The sequence below is a fragment of the Galleria mellonella genome, unplaced genomic scaffold, assembly GCF_026898425.1.
Source record: "Galleria mellonella isolate WM207_F2 unplaced genomic scaffold, CSIRO_AGI_GalMel_v1 utg32, whole genome shotgun sequence".
Classification (NCBI taxonomy): Eukaryota; Metazoa; Arthropoda; class Insecta; order Lepidoptera; family Pyralidae; genus Galleria; species Galleria mellonella.
This window is the reverse complement of record NW_026442075.1, coordinates 1,125,406-1,151,483: the sequence shown is the minus strand read 5'-3', so window position 1 is coordinate 1,151,483 and position 26,078 is coordinate 1,125,406. Positions and strand designations below refer to the sequence as shown.

The 26,078-nt window shown below is 34.4% G+C and overlaps 1 protein-coding gene across 1 annotated transcript in view; it reads right to left on the bottom strand.

The window, feature by feature from the left end:
* Positions 1-26,078, bottom strand: part of LOC113510757 (ankyrin repeat domain-containing protein 29-like) — a 93,529-nt gene that overhangs the window by 37,109 nt on the left and 30,342 nt on the right. Inside the window, exons 2-6 of the mRNA XM_052896351.1 lie at positions 19,777-19,890; positions 12,176-12,274; positions 11,040-11,138; positions 4,659-4,856; positions 149-346 (exon numbers count right to left, since the gene is read on the bottom strand). Coding sequence (XP_052752311.1) covers positions 149-346; positions 4,659-4,856; positions 11,040-11,138; positions 12,176-12,274; positions 19,777-19,890 — 708 coding nt within the window. The remainder of the gene's footprint in view (positions 1-148; positions 347-4,658; positions 4,857-11,039; positions 11,139-12,175; positions 12,275-19,776; positions 19,891-26,078) is intronic.

Genomic DNA, 26,078 nt, shown 5'->3' with positions numbered 1-26,078 from the left:
GGCAAAAAGCTAGCGAGTGAATAAATGAATGTTGAATTGGAAACTTATTGTTAATATGTTTGAAGAAGAAATAAAATAAAAAGAAGAGAAAATGAAAGATTTTATTGTATAAATGTGGCGTAGTTGTACTAGGCTATCATAAGCTTACATTATCAGTCGCGTCGACGTGGCACTGCGATTCTAGCAGCACCCTCACTAGCTCTGTATGTCGGTGTACAGCTGCCAAGTGAAGCGGAGTTCGGCCCGAGTTGTCTCTGGCTTCTCTCGATGCCCCCTTGTCTATTAGGAGAGCAGCAGTTGTGCAGTGGCCACCTTCGCACGCAACATGTAGGGCTGTCCGTCCGACCTGTTGGTGAAATGATTTTTTTTAATAATTATTTGGCGTTTTCATTCTTAGGAACACATAAAAAAAGAGAGGTGTCGTTATTGGATTGGTGTAGAAGTACAAAATATAGTATATATAGTTCAGTAAAATATTTATAAAATAATATAAAATATATATTATATAATACTTTCGTGTATTAAAAGGGGGAAGGAGGGGAGGAAGGGATGACACTGGGCAAAATCGTATTTTGCAGAGTCGAATTAGCCTAAAAATTACTGTTTTTTTATTAACTTAAAGTGGCAAAGAAGCTGACGGCTCACCTGATGGAAAGTAGTAACTGTCACCTATAGACATGAGCAGTACCATGGACATAACAGAGTATACAGTTTCGCCACGCCAGTTGACCATTCCTGAGGACTTAGGTGTTATTCCTCTGTACCCTGTAAATTCACTGCCATATCCCACCCTTCAAACCGAGACACAGCCATGCAAACACAACTGCTTCACGGTAGAAACACGAATGGGACAGAGGTAGTCAAGCAAACGACTTTTGTACAAAGTCTGTCTTTGGTTATTTTATGGTCAAAAAGTTTCTAAATTTAAATTATTTTCACTGAAATTCCGTTGCCTTTTTTGTATTATATATAATCTAATATTTATCTATTAATTAATTTTATTTATAGTTTGATTTAGACTTGATTTAATTTGATTTGATTTAATAAGTTGGAGAGGAATTTTGATTACATTACAAGAACTAAGTTATTTGAAATACTTCCTAAGCTTACTTTTAGAACTAATTTAACTAAGAGACTATCTACGTAAGAGTACCAACCACTCGTTACAAAATGGATGTTACTTCAATATAGTTATACTAATCTAGTTATACTTTTATTTGAAATTATGTTTTTCTTTATACCACCGAGGTGGCAAACAAGCATACGGCCCACCTAATGGTAAGCGGTTACCGTAGCCTATGAACGCCTGCAATACCAGGGGTATTACGCGCGCGTTGCCGACCCTGAAGAAACCTCTTTATTCCCTTTTTAAAGAACCCCATGCTGTAGCCTCTTGGGAAAACTTCGTCAGGGAGCTCATTCTATAACCTGAGTGTTCGTGGGAGAAAACTTCGCTGAAACCGTGTTGTGAGGGGGGAAAGGGATTGTTAGTAATAGAGACTAAGAATCCCATTGCTAGCAATATACCCAACCAGGTCGACCTCCTCGCGGTTCCCCCTGATAACTATCATGATTAATTCCAGATGAATTCATCATGATGGGCTAACTGGCCTGTTTTCATTCTCATCGATCACCCTTCACTGGTGCCCCGCCAGTGTATCCCGTTAGCGCAGGCGGGGTTACCATTCCGTTTTCATCCAATAAAAAAAACCGTGTTGTGCGCTACAAATTATGTTACACAAAGTAAGAAAGTTCAATAAGGAATTATTATGCAAATGCGATGCTCAGATGATGCGGATAATCGTTTTTCTGTCGGCAGGAAATTGAAAAATGCTCTTGAATTTATGTTCTGGGCATAATGTCCATACTAGATTATATGTATTTAGATAGAGCGTGAAGTGTAAGGAAACGTCCAGGCAATGTGCATTTAAATGTCTTTTTTAATGGGTGATAATGGAATGTAAGCCCACCTGCGTTATCGGTATACACCGGCGGGGCACCAGTGAAAGATGATAGGTGGTCATGAAGCAGATCAGTTAGCCCATCGTGACGAATTCAACAAGAATTGCTCACGATGGTTTTCAAGGGGAACCACGTGGAGGTCGATGTAATAGAGCTTATTGCTAGCAATGGAGCTGTCAAACTCCATTGCTAACAATTCCTTTGCTCTCCAACGAGCGTATTAGAATTAAAACGAGCCTCTCGCCGTCACTCGAATTAATTTGTTTTCTTATCAGAGTTTTCGATGACCAGGATTTTGGTGTCCACTGGAATTTTTGTTTTAAATTAAATTTTTAAACAAACATAAACAACTAATTTTTAACTTTAAAACAAAAACATAAAATTAAAAAAAAGCCTTTATTGAAATCGGTTGCAAAGTACTAGGTGAATATAAACAGTCAGAGATCTATGAAAAATTACTGGCTTCCCATTCAATTAAGGGGATAACAATAGATAGGTCATTACATTGCGTGGCACACATAAAAGTACGCCTAGTTAATGGAAAACCGAGTGCTTTCCGGTGGGTGTTTAAAATCAATTTGGTGGGCTTTATCTGATTATTGAGGAAATTGTTCGTTGGAAACGAAAGAATTTCTGATATTATATTATTGATAATGATTCGGTGATCGTTTGATTTTATGTGGCCGTTTTGACGTTATATTTGGCCTCGTTTCTGATCGGCTTCAAAAGGAAACCTCGTCGAGTTTCTATTCGACCTTTTTTTAGCTTTCTTTGAAGCGATTTTGATTACTCTTTTATTTAAATTGAAAAGGTTTCCCATATTGTTTCATAATGATTTTGTCGAAATATAAGCTTTTTAACTTACAATTTTAATAACAACTCACTTGAATGCATTATAAACCTGCCTTATATGTCCTTATATTTTTTCCAATTGCATTTCATTCATGTGTGGTCGCAGTTTGGAAATTATTAAGTTATAAAAATTTATGTCAAAAAATGAATTTCAGGACAGATTAGACAAAGCAGAAATCTGTGATAAGCATCCGATAGGCAGCATTAAATAATTAACGACTTGTCGAGTTATTAATAGGCACTCCGTAAGAAGATCCGCAGCGAGGAATCCGACGAGCCCTTGGGCAATTAAAGTATCAAGCAACTTGCCAACAATTACAAGTGAAATTGTTGTATAAAATATCGGGTTTTTATTGCTCTTTCCTCATTTTCGAGCAAAATGAAACTTAGTACATTATTATGGTATCCAGAGGAAGATTTTGTACAAAAGTCGTTTGCTTCAGTACCTCTGTAACCCACTTGTATTTCAACCGTGAAGCAGTTGTTTGCATGGCTGTGTTTCGATCTGAAGGGTGGGATATGGCAGAGAATTTACAGAGTACAGCATATACCTTAACCTTTAGAAATGGCAATGCATAGGGGGTATCATAGGCGAAACAGTGTAATCTGTTATGTTCATCTATTCATGTCTATAAGCGACGGTTACCACTTTCCATCAGGTGGATCATTAGCTTGTTTGCCATTCTAAGTTACATAAAAAAAAATATTAAGTATACCAAAAAATATTAAATCCATACATTAATTAAAGAAAAGTATGAAAAGCAGGACGACAATTTGGATTGAAATAAAAAAAATTTTTTATTGATTTTGAAATTTAGAATGACAAATAAGCTGACGGCCCACCTGATGGAAAATGGTAATTGTCGCCTATAGATGTGAACAGTACCAATTCAATTCAATTCAATTCAATCATTTATTGCTATTACATGTTGTAACAATATGAGTCTTAAGTTATTAAAAGTAAAGAGTCAACATGAACCCTGGAAGAGCGCAGCAATCACATTAATAAATATTTCATAAAGTATATAAATAAATTTTTACATTATATATATGTATCGTCGATTAACATAAAATAAATAAAACATTATTACATTGAAACAAATAGGTACAAATACAATTAATTTTTTTCATTGAAAAATTCCTGTAGCATATAGTACCATGGACATAACAGAGCATATTGTCTCGCTCATGGTACCCCTCACATGTTTTATGTTAAATCAGATTTTCTGTTTAAATTAAGGTTTCTTCCGGAACGGCAACGTGCACGTGACACCCTATTCATCAATTGATAATTACTAATTTCATGTGAAAATTTTGTTTTGGGAGAGGATTAATTTCTAATAGGAATTAGCTGTCCCATTGCTGCCAATATACCAAGCTAGTTTGACCTTCACGTAGTAAACTTATCGTGGATGAGTCTTGATGGATTCATCATTAACTAAAGTTTCATCCCAACCATCTGGACGAGTGGCGCTCTTCCACCGTGTGTTTTTCAAGGCACTTTCTTCCACGCACAACCACTCTTTGGAATCAACTTCCAGCAGTAGTATTTCCGAACCGATACGACATCATAACCTTCAAGAAAAGAACATATTCTTTTTTAAAAGGCCGGCAGCATGCCTGCAATGCCATTGGTGTTGTGGGTGATCATGGGTGGCATCACTTACCATCAGGTGATCCGCAAGCTCGTTTGCCCCCTGTATTATAAAAAATGGTCCAATCGACTCGCTTATCCTGTGAGGATGGACCACAGTATTCCATATTCAATTCAGATCCCCACCAGCATAAACTGACAGCGCAGATGGGGTCACAATTTCATTTTTATTCCATAAACTACTTCTTACCTTGTTGATAGCATCGATGTACGCTCCCTTCTCCAAGAGCAGTTCTACCAGGGCGGCATGACCAGCGCGAGATGCTAACGCCAAAGGTGCATCGCCAGCCGCGTCGCAACCCTGTACGTTGGAGCCTAGAGACAGCGCATACGCCGCGACGTCCAGCGATCCCCGGGAGCAAGCGCATTGTAGGAGGTCGTTGTGTTTCTGTACAAATAATTGCAAAATAATTGTTATTAAATAAACTAAAAAAAAATGTCTAGTAAAAGCAACTTACAATTGTGACAAAGAATTTTTTTTTATAAAATTATATTTTTTAATCAAATTCACATCTTCCCTCTTAAGGAAAGGAGATGGTAAACTAGCCTCCGGTAGAAGCACAATTGGCCGAGACTCAGGGCTCTAGGAAGAGAAACTGGCGTAAATTGCGCGCAGTATCTAAAAGCGCAGTAACCGCTTTTTGTATTTTTCCCGGGAGTGAACTGTCTGATGTGTTGTTCCGATCGTCTGAGGTGTTGTCGATGAACGGTCTTACCCCAGATTGGGGTAACACCGTTCGTCGACAGAATAATTGGAACGATTTCGGTAGATGCAACACCCACATTCTGGTTATCTCGTGAGCTAAGTCGAGATATTATTTTCTTTCCCAGTTTCGGCTTTCACGAGGTTCACGTCATGATATCTACCAAAAACACCCTCGAGAGTGCCCGATCTATTACCACTGAATTCCCTGTCGAAGTTTTCCCAAGAGAATACAGCATGGGGTTCTTCAAAAGGGGAGTAAAGAGGTTTCTTCAGGGTCGGCAACGCGCGCGTAATACCTCTGGTATTGCAGGTGTTCATAGGCTACGGTAACCACTTACCATCAGGTGGGCCGTATGCTTGTTTGTTACCTCTGTGGTATAAAAAAGAAAAGATATCAGGTTTGTTCGCAGGAACTGTCTAGACCGTAATGATGGATCGGTCCCAGTAGATCTCGACACTCATTTTTTATTATTGTCATTTTATTAGGTGTAATATTTTATATCGATTTATTATTCCATACAGATATGTATGTATTTTGAATGTAAGTAAATAACTTAAATACCTAAATAGTATTTATTTAGGTAAGTATAATTTCTTAGTAAAAATACCACAACCGTGCTGTTTCCTCTTTTTATTGTACGCACACTGCCCACTGACAATTAATGCTCTTTTCCACTCAAAATTTGCACGAATCTTGAATTCGAAGAACTCGTAGAGAATTTTAATAGACTTAAGCTCGCATGTTGTACTATTTATTCAAAATATATATATATATATATATATATATATATATATATATATATATATTGCCTATGCTGAATATAGATAGATAGATAGATACTCTTTATTGTTTCCTCCAAAAGATTACAATAGTAAACTTATTATAAATATAAACAATTACAAGAAATAATCACAATGAGAAAACAATGGGCGACCTTACCGCTAAGAGCGGTCTCTTCCAGGCAACCTTTGGATGAAGAGGAGTAATTATAAGCAATTTGGTGGGAGGCACAATGAAAAATTCTGTTAGTTCTAAATATGGGAGATGTGATACATATAATAATATAAATATTATCCCTACTTATTATTATAGGTCTTCCCTTATTGGGGAGTTTTGCTAATAATTACTATTACTAATATATATATATATATATATATATATATATATATATATATATATATATATATATATATATATATATATATATATATATATATATATATATATATATATATATATATATAGCCTAATAATTAGTGCTGAATTTCTGGTGTATTCTTCACGATGCGCTAACTGACCTGCTTTCTTCCTCACTGGTACCTCGCCAGCATATTCCGTAGTTAACGCAGGCGGCGTAACCATGCCATTTTCATCCATTAAAAAAAATCATTGTATTGTATTGTAAAATCTTTATTGTACATAATTCAAATTGAACACTAATAAATGATTTAATATACAATGGCGGAGTTATCCCATAAAGGGATCTCTTACAGTCAACCTTTGAGAAGCTGAAAGAAAACTGTAGAATGTATAAGGGTAATAACCGTACAATTAAAGATAAACTAAATAATACCCAGTAAAAAAAATTAGTATATAATACAATAAAAACAGCTCTATATACCTACATATGTAAATAATAAAAGTACATGAATAATATAACATTAATACATAAATAAATATATATATACACATATATATATATATATATATATATATATATATATATATATATATATATATATATATATATATATATATATATACATACACACATACACATATATAAACACATACATATATACATAACAAATACATAGATACATATATTCACAATTGGCTCAATGTAGAGGGATTTTCAGAATAAAATTTTATGATACCTGCTTTAAAGGTATTTGCTTTAAAAATCATCCTTCGATAGTGCTCCGCCAGTTTATACCGTTTGCGCAGGCGGGGTTGCCATTCCATTGTCATCCATTAAAAAAAATCCCTCAGTTACCCAGTAAACAACCGTATATATGCCACAAATCTGCACAGCTTAAGGGATTTACTGACACTACTCCACAGAGACTAGGGTTACTGTTCCGATATTTGAAAAACGGGATATTTACATAGCCGATTTAGTCACAAAATGAGATATTAAATCTTACATGCACCGTATGAATTCGTATCACATACAACGCCATCTAGTAAAAGTAATCCGAAATAGTAATTCCCGTACTAGATTATTTATTTTTTAGACGTATTTTTGATCCACTTCTGATTTACAAGGATCAAAACAAAAAAGAAATATTTAAATCGATTAATACGTTTTTGAAACTTGCAGCAACTGTTTTATATACATACAAATATATAATTTTATATTTTTAATAAAAATATAAAATAATAATCTGTTCAGGATTCGCATTAATGCGTTTTTTCTATACGATTTTTCAAACATCATGGCAATTACAAACACGACAAGAATTAGATTATCTAAATAAGCGTAGCGGGTTTAAGGTGATGCGTTGAAATACACTTGGCAAATAATTTTTATTTACAGGTTTTTAATGGCAAACTTTTATTTGTGTGAAGGTGGCGGCCTCTGGTATAAAGAGTTTATGGGCCGCTTTCATTACATACTAAGGCCTTGTCAAATAGCGCCATCTCGCGTCCTCGTAGGCACTAAGAGAATGACAATAATTTTAAAATGACTTTTGACTTCGAAACAAATAAGATTGTGTTCCACAAAAAAATTTTTAAAAAAAAATTCAATTTTGGCAAGACCAGTTATTTTTATTAAAAAACTAATCTACTCAACCGACTTTGATAAATTTCTATGGGATCAATTTGTAAATATATCCTTTCATATAAACAAAAAATATATATTCCAAATCAGATTACAACTAATGAGGTAATCAAAATAAAAAAAAGCCACCGAATTGAGAACCTCCTTTTTTTAAAGTCGGTTAAAAATCAAGCCGGTATATCCGGAGGAATCCGAACGGATGGTAACCCCAACGGAAACGCCTGTTGCAGACATGTACAGATTCACTTTGTTATATTAAATAATTTATGTTTACGGTTCTGACGTGTAATCGGTTCAACAATACGAGTATAATGCAGTGTAATGCTTTGTTCCTTAAATTATTATGTAAAATGTAATTAATATGTATTTATTTTTATGTATATGTATTTATATGTATGTATGGATTTATTTGAGTATGTATCAGTAAATTAAAATGTACATTTTCTCAAACATGCTTGGAAATGTGAGCATTATATTGACAATCTTCTTTGAGATAAATCAAAATTGCCGTACTGGCCAGATACATGCGGGCAGCGGCCGGCAAAAGTTGTATGAAAATCCATATCTGTCGTGTTTTGCGGCCAGATAAATTATTATGTAAACTCATATCTGTCCTGTAATTTAAAAATGGAATGATCTTTTACTTCGAAACATGGCTACCAAGGAGGTAACTTTTATTTAAATTTCGAACTGGCTTGCAAATAGAAAGCTGTTTATTGAAAAAAAAAAAACAAAGGAACATTAAGGCGCGTGAAAAATTATTATTGTTCGTTATTCGTCATTGAATTTAAAAAGTAAAATTGCGTTTTTGATTTCCGCGCATTGTTTAAGAAAAGTACTATACAAGCCTTGGCCACAACTAGGCATTGATGGACTCACGTATGTGTGCCTCGGCTGCGCCTTGGCCCACATTTGCACGTTCATCCATCAATGCCTCCGTTGCTGGCCGCTGCAGTAATGTACTATAATATATCCACATTACTGTATGTATGCATAAAAAACGAACAGAGTTTCGTGCCTCCAGTCAAACTGTTTATAATTACTCTTCCCCATCCAAAGGTAGCCTGGAAGAGATCGCTCTTAGCGACAAGGCCGTTCATTGTTTCCTCAGTGTAATATTTTCTTATAATTGTTCGTATTTATAATAAGTTTACTGTTGTAATCTTATGGAGGAAACAATAATGAGTATATCTATCTATCAATACCATGGCCATATTTGTTAATATATACATAAGTGAGGGCGTGGGATGGGTAGCAGCGTCCCTCTTAAAACATCTCCAAAGCCTAACTGCGGTTACCAATCTGCCTGCCAAGCGTTACAACTATTGGCAAAACCTCCCAAGGGGAGGCTTATGCCCAGCAGTGGACAAATAAAAGCTGATATAATGACGATGATGATGATGTTGATGACATTAATATATTAATTGTTATGTCCACGGTACTGCTCATGTCTATAGGCGACGGTTACCACTTTCTATCAGGCCGGCCGTCAGCTTATTTGCCATTCTACCATCATCATCATATCAGCTGTTGTTTGTCTACTGTCGAACACAGGCCTCTCTCATAAATTGTCATAAGGAACGGTCCTGGGCTACCTGCATCCACTGACTTCCTGCAATTCTAGGTTGCGATTGTAATCTACATAAAAAAAAAAACACCTTAGTCCTTAGAAATTACAATGCATGTAGGGTGTCATAGGTGATGACACATTATACTCTGTGATGTCCATTTCGTAGTTCCTGACTATAGACGCCAGTTACCATTTATAAAGTTGGGCTGTGTGTGTTTTTCAACATCGCAGTTCAACACAAAACCGCTTTATTATAAACGAAAGTCTTTATTTTTTAACTGCAAATGGATTATTAAAATGCAATCCATTAAATATAATATCTAATGTTATTTTATAAAAAATATAAAAAAAATAAAAATCGATTTATATTTTTTTTATAGGTACCAGTAGCGTAGGTACAATACTTATTGTTCCTAATTTAAACGCGCTTACTCTTATTATATTTTAGCGGGAAATATTGGCGGGAATTCTATTTCTATCATAACAACCTTATAGATGGAATTTTGTAGAGGCAAACTAAAAATACATTATTTTATTCCATAATATCTATTGTATTCGATTCAACAAAATATTATCCTTCAATATTTTTTATGATAGACATTTTATTAGAGTTGAAATAAATACCGAAAGCCCATATAATAATATTTTGTTAATACCTGATGTTACCAAATACATAACAGACAATAATATATTAATTTAATCATATTTATCGTGATTATAATACAAAATAAAGCACGATTATTATAATAGTGGATAGGCTGAAGTGGCAGTGCGCTGGTCACATAGCTTGTAAAACCTACAACCGATGGGGAAGAAAGGTTTTTGAGTGGCAACACTGTACGGGTAAACACAGTGTAGGTTTGTAATGGGAAGGTTAGTCGCCATCGCTATCAATATACTTTATCAGGTCGACCTTCACGCGGTTCCCCCTGGAAACTATCGTGACTAATTTATCGTTGAATTCGTCACGGTGAGCTAACTGACCTGCCTTTTCATCCACACCAATCATCTATCACTGGTGCCCCGCTGGTGTATACCGATAGCGCAGGCGGGGTTACCATTACCACAGATAATATAATACTATGCCATTACATTATCATCCATTAAAGAAAACGCAGTGTAGGACAATACCCCACTAGATGGAGTGACGATCTCAAATGCATTGCAGAGAGTCAGAGGATGTTAAGTGGACAGATAATGGCTGAGATGATGATTATAATAATCCTGTTATATAGATAGATAGTTATATAATAGATATAAAAATAAATTAGTATATTGAATTAGTACTTGGACCAATAGAAAATAGCAACCTCGGCATTATATATATATTCATTAGACTAATATGAGGCAGTTGATTAAACTTTGTTTTATCCATGCTATGTTATACACAAACATGAAACTGTAATGTGAGCCATCATACAATCTGTATCTATTTCTTTCTTTTTATCGTGCTTGTTTGACAAAAATGTATAATGTATTTATATTGGGTATCCATCTAGGGTAAAATACCTTATTAGTAGCTGCAAGACAGGCACCTGCAGCAACGAGGGTTTTTACAGCTTCGAGATGACCATGCCACGCTGCCATTAGCAATGGGCGCATTCCGAACTGCAAATAAAAATTTTCGACATCTTTAGACGCTATGTTAGCCTGGTACTTCACGAATTTTATTATTTGAAAAAAAAACAACTGTGGACTATTTTATTTATACTATATAATTTATACTATATAAGTACAAGTATTAAAATAATTAATGTTTTGAAAAATTTAATTAATTTTTAATTTACTATAAATGGAAAATATTCTTAAGTCATGGTTGACTTGAAATAAGATTATGATCCACAAAAATGGCGACTTCAGTTGCGGCAGAATTAGTTACTTTGATAGAAAACTGAACTACTAAAACGATTTGATAGGCTTTCCATGGGGCTAGTCTGTAAGTAAAAACTTTTAGATATAAAAGTTAATTTTCTAAATTAGTTACCAACTTACAGAGTAAGTCGCCTCGATTGAAAAATATATAGATATTTTTTTGTTTTCATTTTGTATGAATGACCACGCGTTACGTTTCACGGTGTAGGCCGATTTGGTAAACTTTTTTTTAAAGATTTATGATTAGAAAATTAGTTGTATTGTTTCTATTCAAATAAAATTATGGTTATTTTAAAACATTTACCAGAGGGAGACTTTGTACAAAAGTCGATTGCTTGGGTACCTCTGTCCCATTCGTGTTTCAACTGTGAAGTAGTTGTGTTTGCATGGCTATGTTTCGGTTTGAAAGGTGGGATATGGTGTGAATTTACTGGGTACAGAGGAACAACACCTGAGTCCTCAGGAATGGCAACGCATGGAGGGTATCATGGGCGAAACAGTATACTCTGTTATATCCATGGTACAGTTCATGTCTTTAGGCGACGGTTACCACTTTCCATCAGGTGGGCCGTCAGCTCATTTGCCATTCTAAGTTATATAAAAAAAAACATGTTTTATAAGCACTGTTATACATTTGTTATATATCCCATCATTATCATAACAATTAATTTGTTAGACTAATACTTAAATAATTGATTCCGTTCATCATGAACAATCAAATTTCATTACAATGATAAAATATTCATAATTATGTGTAAACAATCGGATATTACCTTATCAGCTGCTTCAATATCGCATTTCGCTTCAATGAGTAATTTCATTATGTCGACGTTTCCTCTGCTTGCGGCCCAATGGATCGGTGCTCTGCCATACTGAAACAATATTGCTAGTTAAGACATATCGAACTACTTACCATAAACAGCAGAAATTGCTAAATCTATTATTTGTATTGCTATCTACGATAATATATTCTCTTTAAAAAAGCGGTATTCGATTTAGAGTAATTGGTTTATAAACTAATAGAAGAGGCAAAATGCTGGCCCACCTTATACGACTTGACGATTTTTTAAGAGCATAGAAGAAGGAAAGATAGAGGGCAAAAGAGGAAGAGGAAGACCGAGGATTAACTACATGGGACAGATAAAGGAAACACTAGGCGTCATGTCGTATAGGGAGATAAAGGATATGGCCTGGGATAGAGCTGGCTGGAGGAAGATGCATGAATTAGTTGCACCGACAAGAGGAACCTCTTAAATGAAAAGAGAAAGGTTTATAAACTATGTTTTTTTTTTTTAATATGTCAACTTTTCGATATTTCTGTCTGACTATAGTTATATAAATAATAATAATTTGTATTCGAATATCATGGTATGTACAAAACAAGCAGAGTGTAGGGCTGTCCCAAACAAGTCTCTGTGGTGTTTATACCACAAAAAGTTGTTTGGGACAGCCATACATTTTGTTTAACTGGTTTGTTAGTTTGGTTTTATAGTGAAAATAAGTGATTTAAAAATAGATTATTTTTTTAAATCATCATCATCCGCCATAAAGGGGATTTTGCTAGTAGTTATCACGCTTTGCAAGCGGGTAGACAACTGCAATTAGTTTTATTCGCTATCAAGACACTTTTTATATATCAGCCGTTAACTGTCCCCTGTTTTTTTTTTAATGGATGAAAATTGAATGGTAACCCCACTATCGGTATACACCGGCGGGGCACCAGTGAAGGATGATAGGTGAGGATGAAGTAGGTCAGTTAGCCCATCGTGACGAATTCAACAAGAGTTGTTAACGATGGTTTCCAGGGGGAACCACGTGGAGGTCGACCTAATAAGGTATATTGCTAGCAATGGGGCTGTCAAACTCTATTGCTAACAATCCTTTTCCCCTAACTATTTAACTGTCCCCTGTTGAACATAGCCTCCCCCATAAGGAGAGTTTTACCAGTATTGCCACGCTTGGCAGGCGGTTTATATAATTATAACATTAAATTACATTAAAAAATAACCAGTACTGTCACAATCGAAGTCGGTTTTTTTTTTGGGAACACACATTTTTTATTATAATAATATTTTTTAGAAATCTTAAAGAAATACCAATTGGTGCAAATTGATCCAAAATGGAGCAAGAATTAATCTTGAAAGGCGTATTGTACAGACATCTCTATATATGAGGGAAAACAATATGATTTTATGTGAAGCGTGAACTCGTCGTGGCAATTTCATTTATTGCTTGTCAGAATCAAAGCCGCCTTCTGGTATTATTACACGTGTAAGGCGAAACAGTTCGTTGATATAATCATCGATATAAGATAAGTAGGAATCATCATCATATCAGCCCCTATTTTTTTTTATACAACTTAGAATGGCAAACAAGCTGACGGCCCACCTGATGGAAAGTGGTAACCGTCGCCTATAGACATGAGCAGTACCATGGACATAACAGAGTATACTATTTCGCCTACGACACACTTCATGCGTTGCCATTCCTGAGAACTCAGGTGTTATTCCTCTGTACCCTGTAAATTCACTGCAATATCCCACCCTTTAAATCGAAACACAGCTATGCAAACACAACTGCTTGTGGATAGAAACACGAATGGGACAGAGGTGTCTAAGCAAACGACTTTTGTACAAAGTCTCCCTCTGGTAACTATGTTCTCTTGAACACAAAGTTAATAAGGGAGGTTTTATATGTAGTTGTCAAGCTTAGCGGGCGGATTGAAAACCGCAGTTTTTTTTTATGGGTGAAAATGGAATGGTAACTCCGCCTGCGTTAACAGGATACGCTGGCGGAGCACCAGTGAAGGGTGATTGATGATAATGAAAACAGGCCCGTTAGCCCATCATGATGAATTCTTCAGGAATTAACCATGATAGTTTCCAGGGGGATCCGCGAGGAGGTCGACCTGGTTGGGTATATTGCTAGCAATGGGATTCTAAGTCTCTATTACTAACAATCCCTTTCCGCCCTGACAACCGCAGTTAGGCTTTAGTGACGTTTTGAGAAGGACGCTGCTGCGCGTCTTTCAATTATTGAGTTACCTTAGTCGCCTCTTACGACACTCACGGGAACGAAATGAGTGGCTTATTCTATACTAGAATCATATGCAATTTAAATATAATTGCTTACGACTATATTATAAAACTGCAACTACATGATGTCTGTACATAGGATATAAAAAAAAATTATATAAAAAAAAACCTAAAACAACAGCCGCTTATATCAGAGGGGTCGACCAAATTAATAGCAATAGAACTTGAAAACATATAAAGATTGATGAGTGTGGAAGAAGCCGCTAGACTGAATATGTATGTATGTTTATGCTCTTTTGAGGGCGAAGCTGTTGTTAAAGCAATAAACTGAGTTGTGACCATTTTGTATTGTTATGGCACACGCATAATTGCAACAATTGTACTTGGCTTTATGTATTTTTTTTTAATCATTTATCTTATCTCGCTTTTTATGTATATACATGTATATGTTAAAATTTGTGTGCTGTGTAAGTAATGCAAATAAATTATCTATCTATCTATCTATCTATCTATCTATCTACCTACCTATCACAACAATACGACAACAATATAATTAAGTATCTTTTGATAATATAAATTCCTTTGTAAGCTCCGACGTAAAGGACTTACGATGAATTTTCAGGTTAATTAGATACACGAAACACGATAAAATCACTTTATAATATATATCATTTAGATCGTATTTTAGTAAATTAAGAATGTTGTTTAAAAAAATATATATATTATTCCGCGAAAAGTAAAGCAAAAACAAGCGATTACAGTGTAATAAGAAAATACATTAAACATTAATGCGGATCGCTCCCGGGCACCGAAATATATTAAGTTTCCTTTTTAATAACGCTTTCTTGTTCGCTAACGTTTTAAATTTTAACAATGCCAACAGACGCGCGATAGAATTCGAACCATAGATAAAGTTAGGTACTTCATACGCGTGGATTTCAGAAGTAATGAAATCATAAACGAAAAATGAAGTGGACTGCTTCTAGATGGTATATTAAGGTAAAACCTTATTTTATATAGATAGAGTATCGAGCCACAAAAACCAGTAAATTTTTGTCAGCTAATTAAATACACATAAATCAAACATACACAATAAGTAAAAAGAGATAAAAGAATGAAATACAAAAAAGTAAAAAAAAAAAAACAAAATATATAAAACAACAATTTTCTTCTTTCATGCGTGTGGCATAGTAACACAAAATGGTCACAACTCAGTTTATTGCTTTGCCTTTAAAAGAGTAAAACACTGATATTCTGTTGTGGCCAAGAGTCAGTCGCGAAATTCCTTAATAGAAATAATTATTAGAGTTGTGAATGTACACAAAGCAATGTCTACGTCAAATGTGTGACCAATTTTTACGTGTCTTTTATTTGTCGATAGGCTTTCAGGCGAGAATTATTATTTTGTACCAATAGAAGTTGGGTTTTTTATGGACCGAATATGTATTTTATGTTCCGTTTATTAAACAACATTTTCAACTGACACCAAAGGTTTTCAATTTAGTTGTATTTTTTTGTATCTTTGTTGCCTCATAACTCCGTCAATTGGGAACCGATTTGGGCGATTCCTTTTTTAACTGAAGAAATATACTTACAGATTGGTTCTATGGAACTTTTATCAAAATCGGTTCAGTAGTTTTGAAATAAAAATAACTAACTTTTAAAATTAACAATTGAAATTTTTTTTTTTTTTTTGACAGACATATTTAAATATCGACCCCTGGATTAAAGTTTGATTTAAGATACCGTTCTACAAATTGTGTGAGACCAACATGGAATTAATTCTTGTAAAAGAACCATCGAAATTGTTACAGAATTAGTGAAGATATCGTGCAAAATACCCATAAATAGCATAATCTCTTCTTTATGAAGTCGATTGATTATTTAACATGTACCTACTTACCACACACGAGAAACAAGATCACGTGATATCTTGGGATGTAATTAATTCAAATTTATCCGATCTAATTCATTTAAGAAACGTTTATTTATTAATAACTAGCGACCCTTCCCGGCATCGCACGGGTAGACATTTTTACATTTTAAAAAGTGGGCCATCAAGGCTGCACATGCGATAGAAGCTTAAAAATGGAGTAACATCTCCCGTTTCCCCAACATTTCCCTTCACTGCTCTGCTTCTATTGATCGTAGCGTGATGAAAAGTATACTATAACCTGCCCAGGAGTATGAAGAATAATTGTATCAAGTTTCGTTAAAATCCGTCGAATAGTTTTTGTTTCTATAACGAAATACAGACAGAGAGACAAAAAATTTACTGATTGCATTTTTGTCATCAGTATCGATCACTAATCACCCCTGATAGTTATTTTGGAAATATATTTCATGTACAGAATTGACCTCTCTACAGATTTATTATAAGTATAGATAGATATAAATTGTAACAACAGACCCTTGTCTTTATTTTAATTATTTATTATTTCATCGTGATATAAGAATGTTTATTACATTATCAGATCAATAGAATTACGTTGAGTGATCGCTCACAAGACAATTTTAAAAATAATATATGTGGGATAGGTATGAAACGGAACGTATGTCAAAAGTGAATGTTGTATGCATAGATTGGAATACGAGGAAGGATGACTGATGTGGAGTGAAGTGAGGAACGGTGGGGGAGTGAGAGATCAAGATGGACGACAAATGAACGAGAGTGTGGCTCCTACGAATTATTTCTAAGATTTAGTTTTACAATTATATAAAAGTTGAATCGCTTGTGTAAAAAAGGAATTTTATTTCTGGCTCCTTGGACCTACATATATTTAATTCTTTTAAATAATTTTACCAGAGGGAGACCGTACAAAAGTCGTTTGCTTGGGTACCTCTGTACCATTTGTGTTTTTACCGTGAAGCAGTTGTGTTCTTTTTAATGCATGATTATGGTATGGTAACCCCGCCTGCGCTATCGATGTACACTGGCGGGGCACCAGTGAGGGATGGTAGGTGAGGATGAAAGGGAAGATCAGTTAGGCCATCGTGATGCAATCGACGATAAATTAGTCACGATAGTTTTTAGGGGAACCGCGTGCAGGTCGACCTGATAGGGTATATTGATAGCAATGGGGACTAACCTCCGCATTACTAACAATTCCTTCCTCCAAGCAGTTGTGTTTGCATGGCTGTGTTTCGGTTTGAAGGGTGGGATATGGCAGTGAATTTACAGGGTACAGGGGAATAACACCTGAGTCCTCAAGAACGGCAACGCATGAGGGGTACCATAGGCTAAACAGTATACTCTGTTATGTCCATGGTACTGCTCATGTTTATAGGCGACGGCTACCACTTTTCATCAGGTAGGCCGTCAGCTTGTTTGGCATTCTAAGTCACATAAAAAAACTTATCTATCAAAATAAATAATGCTATTTGTGAATAAATACGTATTATCTATACGTATTTACAAAGAATTATTTCGTTCAAAAACAATCATGCTTTACAACATTTATGCACCATCACTAAAGTGCTCACGTGCTCTTCGCGTCGAAAAGCTAAAACTTCTGAATAACCCATCAGCGATACGCATCTCCCTTAATTTTTTAAACATAACCCAAAGTCATATCTCTAGGGTATTTTTTATTTTCAACCGACTTCAATAATAGGAGGTTCTTAATGTTGTTTTGTCGTATTTGAAGTCTATATCTTTGTAGAACTCAATTTAATTAATTTATGTATAACAAGCGGCAAAGAAAAATTTAACTGTCGGTATCTCTATTGATTGAAATTATAATGTATTCGCCTGTATATATATTTTTTTTTTATATGAACGCAATACGATATCTGTCCTAATTCGAGAGCTATTTTAATAATTTGCTTTGTAATTGATACGCTTGGTTGCTTACTAATTTTGTCATACCTTAACTCTGTTTGTGAAATAAAATCCTAATTTTTTATGCAATTTAGAAAGGCAAGCTGACGGTCCACCTTTTTTATATTTTTTTTTTATACCACTGAGGTGGCAAACAAGCGTACGGCCCACCTGATGGTAAGTGGTTACCGCAGCCTATGAACACCTGCAACACCAGAGGTATTACGCGTGCGTTGCCGACCCTGAATAAACCTGTTTACCCCCCTTTTGAAGAACCCCAACAACTTAGAATGGCAAACAAGCTGACGGCCCACCTGATGGAAAGTGGTAACCGTCGCCTATAGACATGAACAGTTAATATTCTAATATCTAAACAAAAACTTTGTACCCTTTTTTACGAAAACTGCGCAAATGGAGAAGTATAAAATTTCACACACTTATAGTTTATATAGAGAAGGAGTGCAAAATATATATTTTTTTTAATTTTACCTAAAAATACATTAAATCAATAAAATAAAAATACACACACACTGCCATGTATTTAAAACATACACATATACGAGTACTCTTTAGTTTATTGTTAGTCTGTGGTCAAACTGAGAGTAGATTAATATTGTTTGTCTAATAGTCTTACTAAATATGAATAAATAATATTTTGACAAGTATATTTTCATTATAGAACTATTGAGGACAGAAGGGGAAAAATGTTAGGACACTTGATACGACACGACGAACTTATGAACATTATAATAGAAGGTAAGATAGAAGGAAGGAGGGGGAGAGGGAGACCGAGACGTAGTTACATCAGGCAGATCAAGGAAGGAGTTGGTGTCGTGTCGTATCAAGAGGTGAAGAGACTCGCTGAAAATCGTAGTGAGTGGCAAGAGCTCCACCGACAAGAGCGCAGCTCTTAAATGGATAGATAGATATTTTCATTAACACGTTCACGCCGGCGCGGACCACCGGGTGGCCCCCGCTAGACTGTCTCATTGGACGGCACGTACCACCGGCGGTACGCAATAGATTGCCCTATCTGGCGGCGCGTACCACCGGTGGCCCGCACTAGACTGTCTTTTCTGGCGGCGCGTACCACCGGTGGTACGTATTCGATGATGAAGCGTAGCATCAAATAGAGCGCCGCCTCGCAGCAAAAAACAATAAAGTCGGCCCCGGCGTGAACGTGTTAATAGTATAGTATAGGTACCGTTTATTATAATAATAATATATTTATTTATGTCTCCTCACAAGCAACTTAAATTTACACATAGGTATTTAGGATAAAATAAAATTAAAATAATATGGATTCAGTTAGTCAGTTACGAATATGAAGATTTTAAATGTTTGCATGTTTGGTATTCAATCATACTTAAATGGCTGAATAGATTTGGATAAAATTTGATACATGGACAGACTATATCCTAAAAAATATATATATATGTTATTTTTTATGTCAATTCACATAGTCAAAGCCGAGAAAAACAACTAGTAGTTTATTGATGTAAATATAGCTACAACTTACATTATTCCTGCAGTTGACGTCTGTTGGCCTCTGCAATGCTTCTATGACAGCGGCTGGTTCATTTTTGATGACGGCCTCGTGAAGTAGTAGATCGTTTTGCTGCACACGCGACATCTGTCAGATCGCCAATATTATAAAATTATGACATAGCATTGAGAACGTTAGAGTTATATTCTCGTTAGAGTTATAATTATTATTGACAATGTTGCTGTGGTTTACAATAGTATTTGTTTGTTTAATTTTGTTTATATTTGTTTAATTTTAGTATTGTCTAATTTTGCGTTTCGTTTACTTGTATTTTATTTTGTGCAAATTCTAGTGGCTACCAAATTACTATTTAATTATATAATTATGTATTATTTTATAATAGCTGTTTGTTTGCCTTAAATAAATAAATAGTTTATCCTAAATCTTGAAATAAAAAAGAAGACCTGATCTGGGAAATTTGTAATCTCATTAGGTACTTGCAGCATTGAAAAATGGCGTCTTGTTTTGATTAAAAAAAAAAGTGTTAGCTTCCAGCTGACTAAATTTATGATATAACTTTGTATATAATACTATTGGTGAAGTTTGACGCCTGGTTAAAGAATTAGACTGGACTATTCAACCACATTAAGAAGTCTTTAGTACTTTATGATAATATTCCAAAGAAAGATGTAAATCGTCTGCCTATCTACGAAGAATAAATAGAAACGTCGCCTGGAATCTACAGTTTATTTATTAAGAAGACTCATGTAGGTATATTGTGTAAATAACTTTACGAAAGATATAAATTATCTATCTATACATGAAGAGAGAGTAAATATAAAGAAAATGTTTCGCCTGAGAAGACATGTATTAACTGAGTACACTGACCCTTGGTACTTTCAATTCTTACAAAGATCTATGTAAATTACGGATGAAACAATTTTTTCCTTATTTATGAAGAACTAATTGTAAATTATGTTTGGCTGTATGAGCCATGCTCTTTGCCTTTTCGATTTAAGACACATTTTAAAACAACAACAACAAGCATTTTTGATATTCGATATTCCAACTATATAGTATAAGGTCTTATTATGATTATGAATGGTTTAATTTCAACGTACATAGACCAGTATGACTTTCTCCAAGAAATTATATTCCTCAAGGAAAATATTTAGTTTTAAATGTTCAACAAATTAAAGATTGTGGCCCACAAAAAAAAATACAATTGTATCAAAACTAGTTTTTTTTTTTTTATTTAAATAAAATTTCTGTGGTACCAATCTCTAAGTACACTTTTGAGTAAAAAAAAATTTCAAATCGTTTTAGAACTAAAGGAGTTATGAGATAATGAACATAAAAAAATACATTCGTATTGAGTACCTCTGAATTGAGTTTCTATTCGAAACATAAAATGTTTTCCTAGTTTTAAAACAAAACTTAAGGTTTTTTTTTACAACTTAGAATGGCAAACAAGCTGTAATCGGTTTTTTTTTTGGCACACAATTATAACTACGTCATTAGTCAGGCATTAGTATGTATACCATTCTAAAGAGCATAAAAATATTTAAAAAAATAACAACTCGACACATGATAAAATTCACTAAACATTTTTGTAACACTAAAAATCGTATAAAATCCTACCTCGCGAACCGTCTCCCTGAATAAAACATGGCGCACAAAAGTTTTAACACGTTCAGGTATTTACATGCGCAATAAACCGAAAGTAGAACACCTAGCTTACCCCTTTTGTTTATTTAATTTGAATTTCGAATCTCAAAAGATTTTGTTTAGAGTTAGTCGTAATGGCGGAGTATAAGGGTGGAACGTACTAAACAGAAATTTTACTGACGTAAATCTTCACAACTTTTCTCAAAGATCACCTTCTTGAATCTTTTTCAATCAACTTCGAAAAGGAGGAGGTAGATAGATAGATTATTGTGTCCTCCAAAAGATTACAACAGTAAACTTATTATAAATATAAACAATTACAAGCAATAATCACAATGAGAAAACAATGGGCGACCTTATCGTTAAAAGCTATCTCTTTCAGGCAACCTTTGGATGGATAAGTATGCTAATCCGACAAATAAACAAATTAAAAAGATGACAACTTGCTCAAATAAAAATTCTTAAGTTTTGTTTTAAAACTAGGCAGACATTTTATGTTTCGAATAGAAACTCAATTCAGGTACTCAATACGAATGTATTTTTTTATGTTCATTACCTCATAACTCAGTTAGTTCTAAAACGTTTTAAAAAAATCCATTTTTGAATCAAAAGTGTACTTTTGGTACCACAGAAATTTTATCAAAATAAAAAAAAATCTAGTTTTGATACAACTGAAGTTAGTTTTTTTTGTGGGCAGCATAAGGAGACTTTGTACAAAAGTCACCTTATGATGCCCCCTTGGGTACCTCTGTCCCAATCGTGTTTCTACCGTGAAATAGTTGTGTTTGCATGGCTGTGTTTCGGTTTGAAGGGTGAGATATGGCGTGAATTTACAGGGTACAGAGGAATAATATCTGAGTCCTCAGGAATGGCAACGCATGGGGGGTATCATGGGCGAAACAGTATACTCTGTTATGTCCATGGTACTGCTCATATCTATAGGCAACGGTTACCATTTTACATCAGGTGGGCCGTTAGCTTGTTTGCCATTCTAAGGTGTATAAAAAAATACACTTGAGGTCGTCATTCCATCAATTGTGGGCGGAAGGAAGGGGAAAGGGGAGTTTCCCTATACTGCGTTTGATCGTACGGGATCGTCACTCAAGAACTTTCTTCTAAAATTCAAAAATTCAAAATTCAAAAATCATTTATTCATGTAGGACATTTTAGCGGCTTATGAACGTCAAATCTTCATCGATGAATTCTTCATCGATTGTCGGTTCTTCGAGCTATGTAACCAGCCTATTACCACTTTAGCTGTTGCCTCTTTTGCGGATATCCACGTTTCGGATTCTGTTACGCAAAGAAACTCAAAGCATAGCTCTCTCCATAACCAGCTGAGTTATTTGAAGCTTTTGCATACGGGCAAATGTGTATAACTATGTTTCGGTTCCATGAGTTAAGTTCCTACTCGATTACTTATTTTATTTCTTTCTTTATTCTTTATTGTACACAAAAGGTTATTGAAATGTAAAAACAAACATAATTGTGCACAAGAGCGAGCTTATCTCCAATAGAGATTTCTTCCAGCAAACCCAATATGAGAAAACTGACAGTTCATTAGTAGTTACAGTCACACATGTGTACCAATCGACTTAAATGTTATAGTTAAAACTAAATAAATAAATAAATTGTATTTACAATTAGATTTAGATTTAGAAAAGACTCAATAAGAGAGTATAAACACTAACTTAGTAAGTCAATTAACGAATTTATATCACTCTGAACTAGTAATCTGCTATCGTATCTTATTTTTCGCATATGGGGTCAGCTAAGCACGTCGACCCATACGGATCTTTTGTGCTTCCCCCTGCCTTATACCATCATTTCGTAGATCCTGTGTTACCCTAATGATATCCCGCGGTTTACAGATATCTGTAGTCCCCTGGTTCTGGATAAGCCGTTCCCAGTAGACTCATACGCATACTTGCCAACGAATCGCAGGTGCACATCAAGTGTTCCATGGATTCCGATTTCTTCCCGCACAGTCTGCACAGTGTGTCCGAAGATAGACCCATCTTGTGTAGTATATGCCTTATTGGCATATGTCCAGTTAGGGCACCCACAATGAGTCTAGTAATCTACTAACTAATCATCCAAGCGGTTGGGAGAAAATAAAATTCTCATTTCGAATGAAAGTGACAACCCTTTGTTAAAAATGATGCTCCGTTTCCATTGTTCTCTTAGGAAAGGCACAATTATCACGTCGCCATTTGTATGGCTTCATATTCATTATATCCTAGTACGTGGAAGCAGTGTTTAATTGAAAACTTACTTTTGACTTATTTGATTAAGCTGTATTCACGTACCTCGTTGCCATATCGTGATGTTTTATGGACTAAAACTAAACATTTTTTTTATACAACTTAGAATGGCAAACAAGCTGACGGCCCACCTGATGGAAAGTGGTAACCGTCGCCTATAGACATGAGCATAACATAACAGAGTATACTGTTTCGCCCATGATACCCCCCATGCGTTGCCATTCTGAGGAATCAGGTGTTATTCCTCTGTACCCAGTAAATTCACGCCATATCCCACCCTTCAAACCAAAACACAGCCGTGCAAACACAACTACTTCACGGTTGAAACACGAATGGGACAGAGGTACCCAAGCAATCGACTTTTGTACAAAGTTTCCCTCTGGTGAGATATATATAAAACCCTTAGATTATATAGATAGAGCTTCGAATCTCAAAAACGGGTCAACTTTTTGTCAGCTAATTTTCAAATTAGCTGACTCGTTTTGTTTATCAGTGTTCTATATATTCACGCACACAACGTGTCTATATTTATTTATTTAGTAAACAAAATGTGTTTTAAACAATAAAAAGATGCAAAAATTATAAGACAAAATAAATATAGAAGTTATAAAGGAATCACTCATAACTATTTATCATGCAAAATTGTATGAAAAAGTCCACCAGTTTTTCTTCAAGCGTTTGTATGGAGACACTCTATCTATATAATCTAAGATATAACTTTTCTCAAAGAATGTGCTCTCATTCTCTCATTCTCAATTCTCAAATAATACAATTTTTTTTTTAATCTAACTGGCAAGCCTAGATATTATTATTATTTATTATGAATTTCAAATCTTGTGTGTAACATTAAAATAAAACCTGTTTTTCATAAAGCTTTAAATATGTTAACTTTTATTTGTTTTCTTACATTTTTTATAGTGGTCTCAAACTTTTGACTGGCAGTGTAAATAGATAGACAAGTAAACAGGCAAAATTTCTATAAATTACTGTTTTGACGTCTATTGATCTTATTAAGAGCACAAATAATAATTTTCAATTACACAATTTTTTTTTTATTAAAGCTAACAAACATTAATACAATATATAATTATAATAAGTTTACATTTAAATGTGATTAATAGTACTAGCAACAATGTTAACTACAGATTGCTATATAAAGAAAGAAAGTATATAAACATGCATATTTCCCATTATATCTATAATTAAATTATAAATAACATTGACACAACCACATCACCGTAAAAAAACTTATTTAAATATACACATGTATTTTATAATTTACTAATTATGTGCACCTTATGCAGAGAGTATCTTTATCTTTTTTTTGAAATAAATATCTAATTCCCCACCTTTTTTTGATAGATGAGGATGAAGTACTGTTTTTAACGTTGTTCACGATCTTATTAAGACCAAATATATATAACATTTGACATTATATATTTTTTCTATTTATTACAATACAAAATAATACAATTTTATTATATTAATATAATAACGTGACCGATTTAAATCACTATTAAGTGTAATTATATAATAATGTGTGTGTGAATCTAAACAATATCTACGCGTACGTAGCCGGGGCGGGTTGCTAGTATATAATAATTATGATACAAAACACACTAAATGCTCCAATACACGCAACTAATGGATATTAGTCCAGGACTTATTACACTGATAAACACGATATTTGATATCATATACAAATCAATTCTTAATACATTTTTAACCTCGGTATGGGGTTTCATTATTATAAAACCAACCCACGTATAATATTATATTCTAAGATTATATCTTATTGGTATAATTATTTAGCCGACTTCAAAAAAGAGGAGGTTTTCAATTCAGTTGTTTTTCTTTTATGTTTGTTACCCCATAACTCCGTCAGTTGTAAACCGATTTGGTAATTTTTTTTTTATCTGAATATTGGTTATATATACAGATTGGCCTTGTAGAAAATTTATCAAAAACGGTTTAGTTTACTTTAGTTTTTTAATTAATTTTAAAAACAAAAGTAAATATTACTAACAATCCATTTCCCCCCTGTTAGCGGTATTAATATCATAGTGACAGGTATTATGAAGTGGAGGTAAATATGACGCCGCCATCTGCTGATGATATTCTTATCAATGGGTTGGGATTAACTAGGGTTGGATCAGCTTTCAAAGGAATTTGTGTACAAGGTTAAATCCGAGGCCAGATGTCCGACCCATATAACGCCTGACCTGACCGTAACTACGTTGTATATTTGCTTAATTGAATGGTATCACATTCATTATAAACTTGAATTTTAACTCAGCTGAAATAAATATAAGTAATTTACTTTTATTAGGTTCTATTTATTTACGTTAAGCAGCCAGGTAGGTAATTTTGTACCTACACCTACTCGTAAGGGGGAAAGGGATT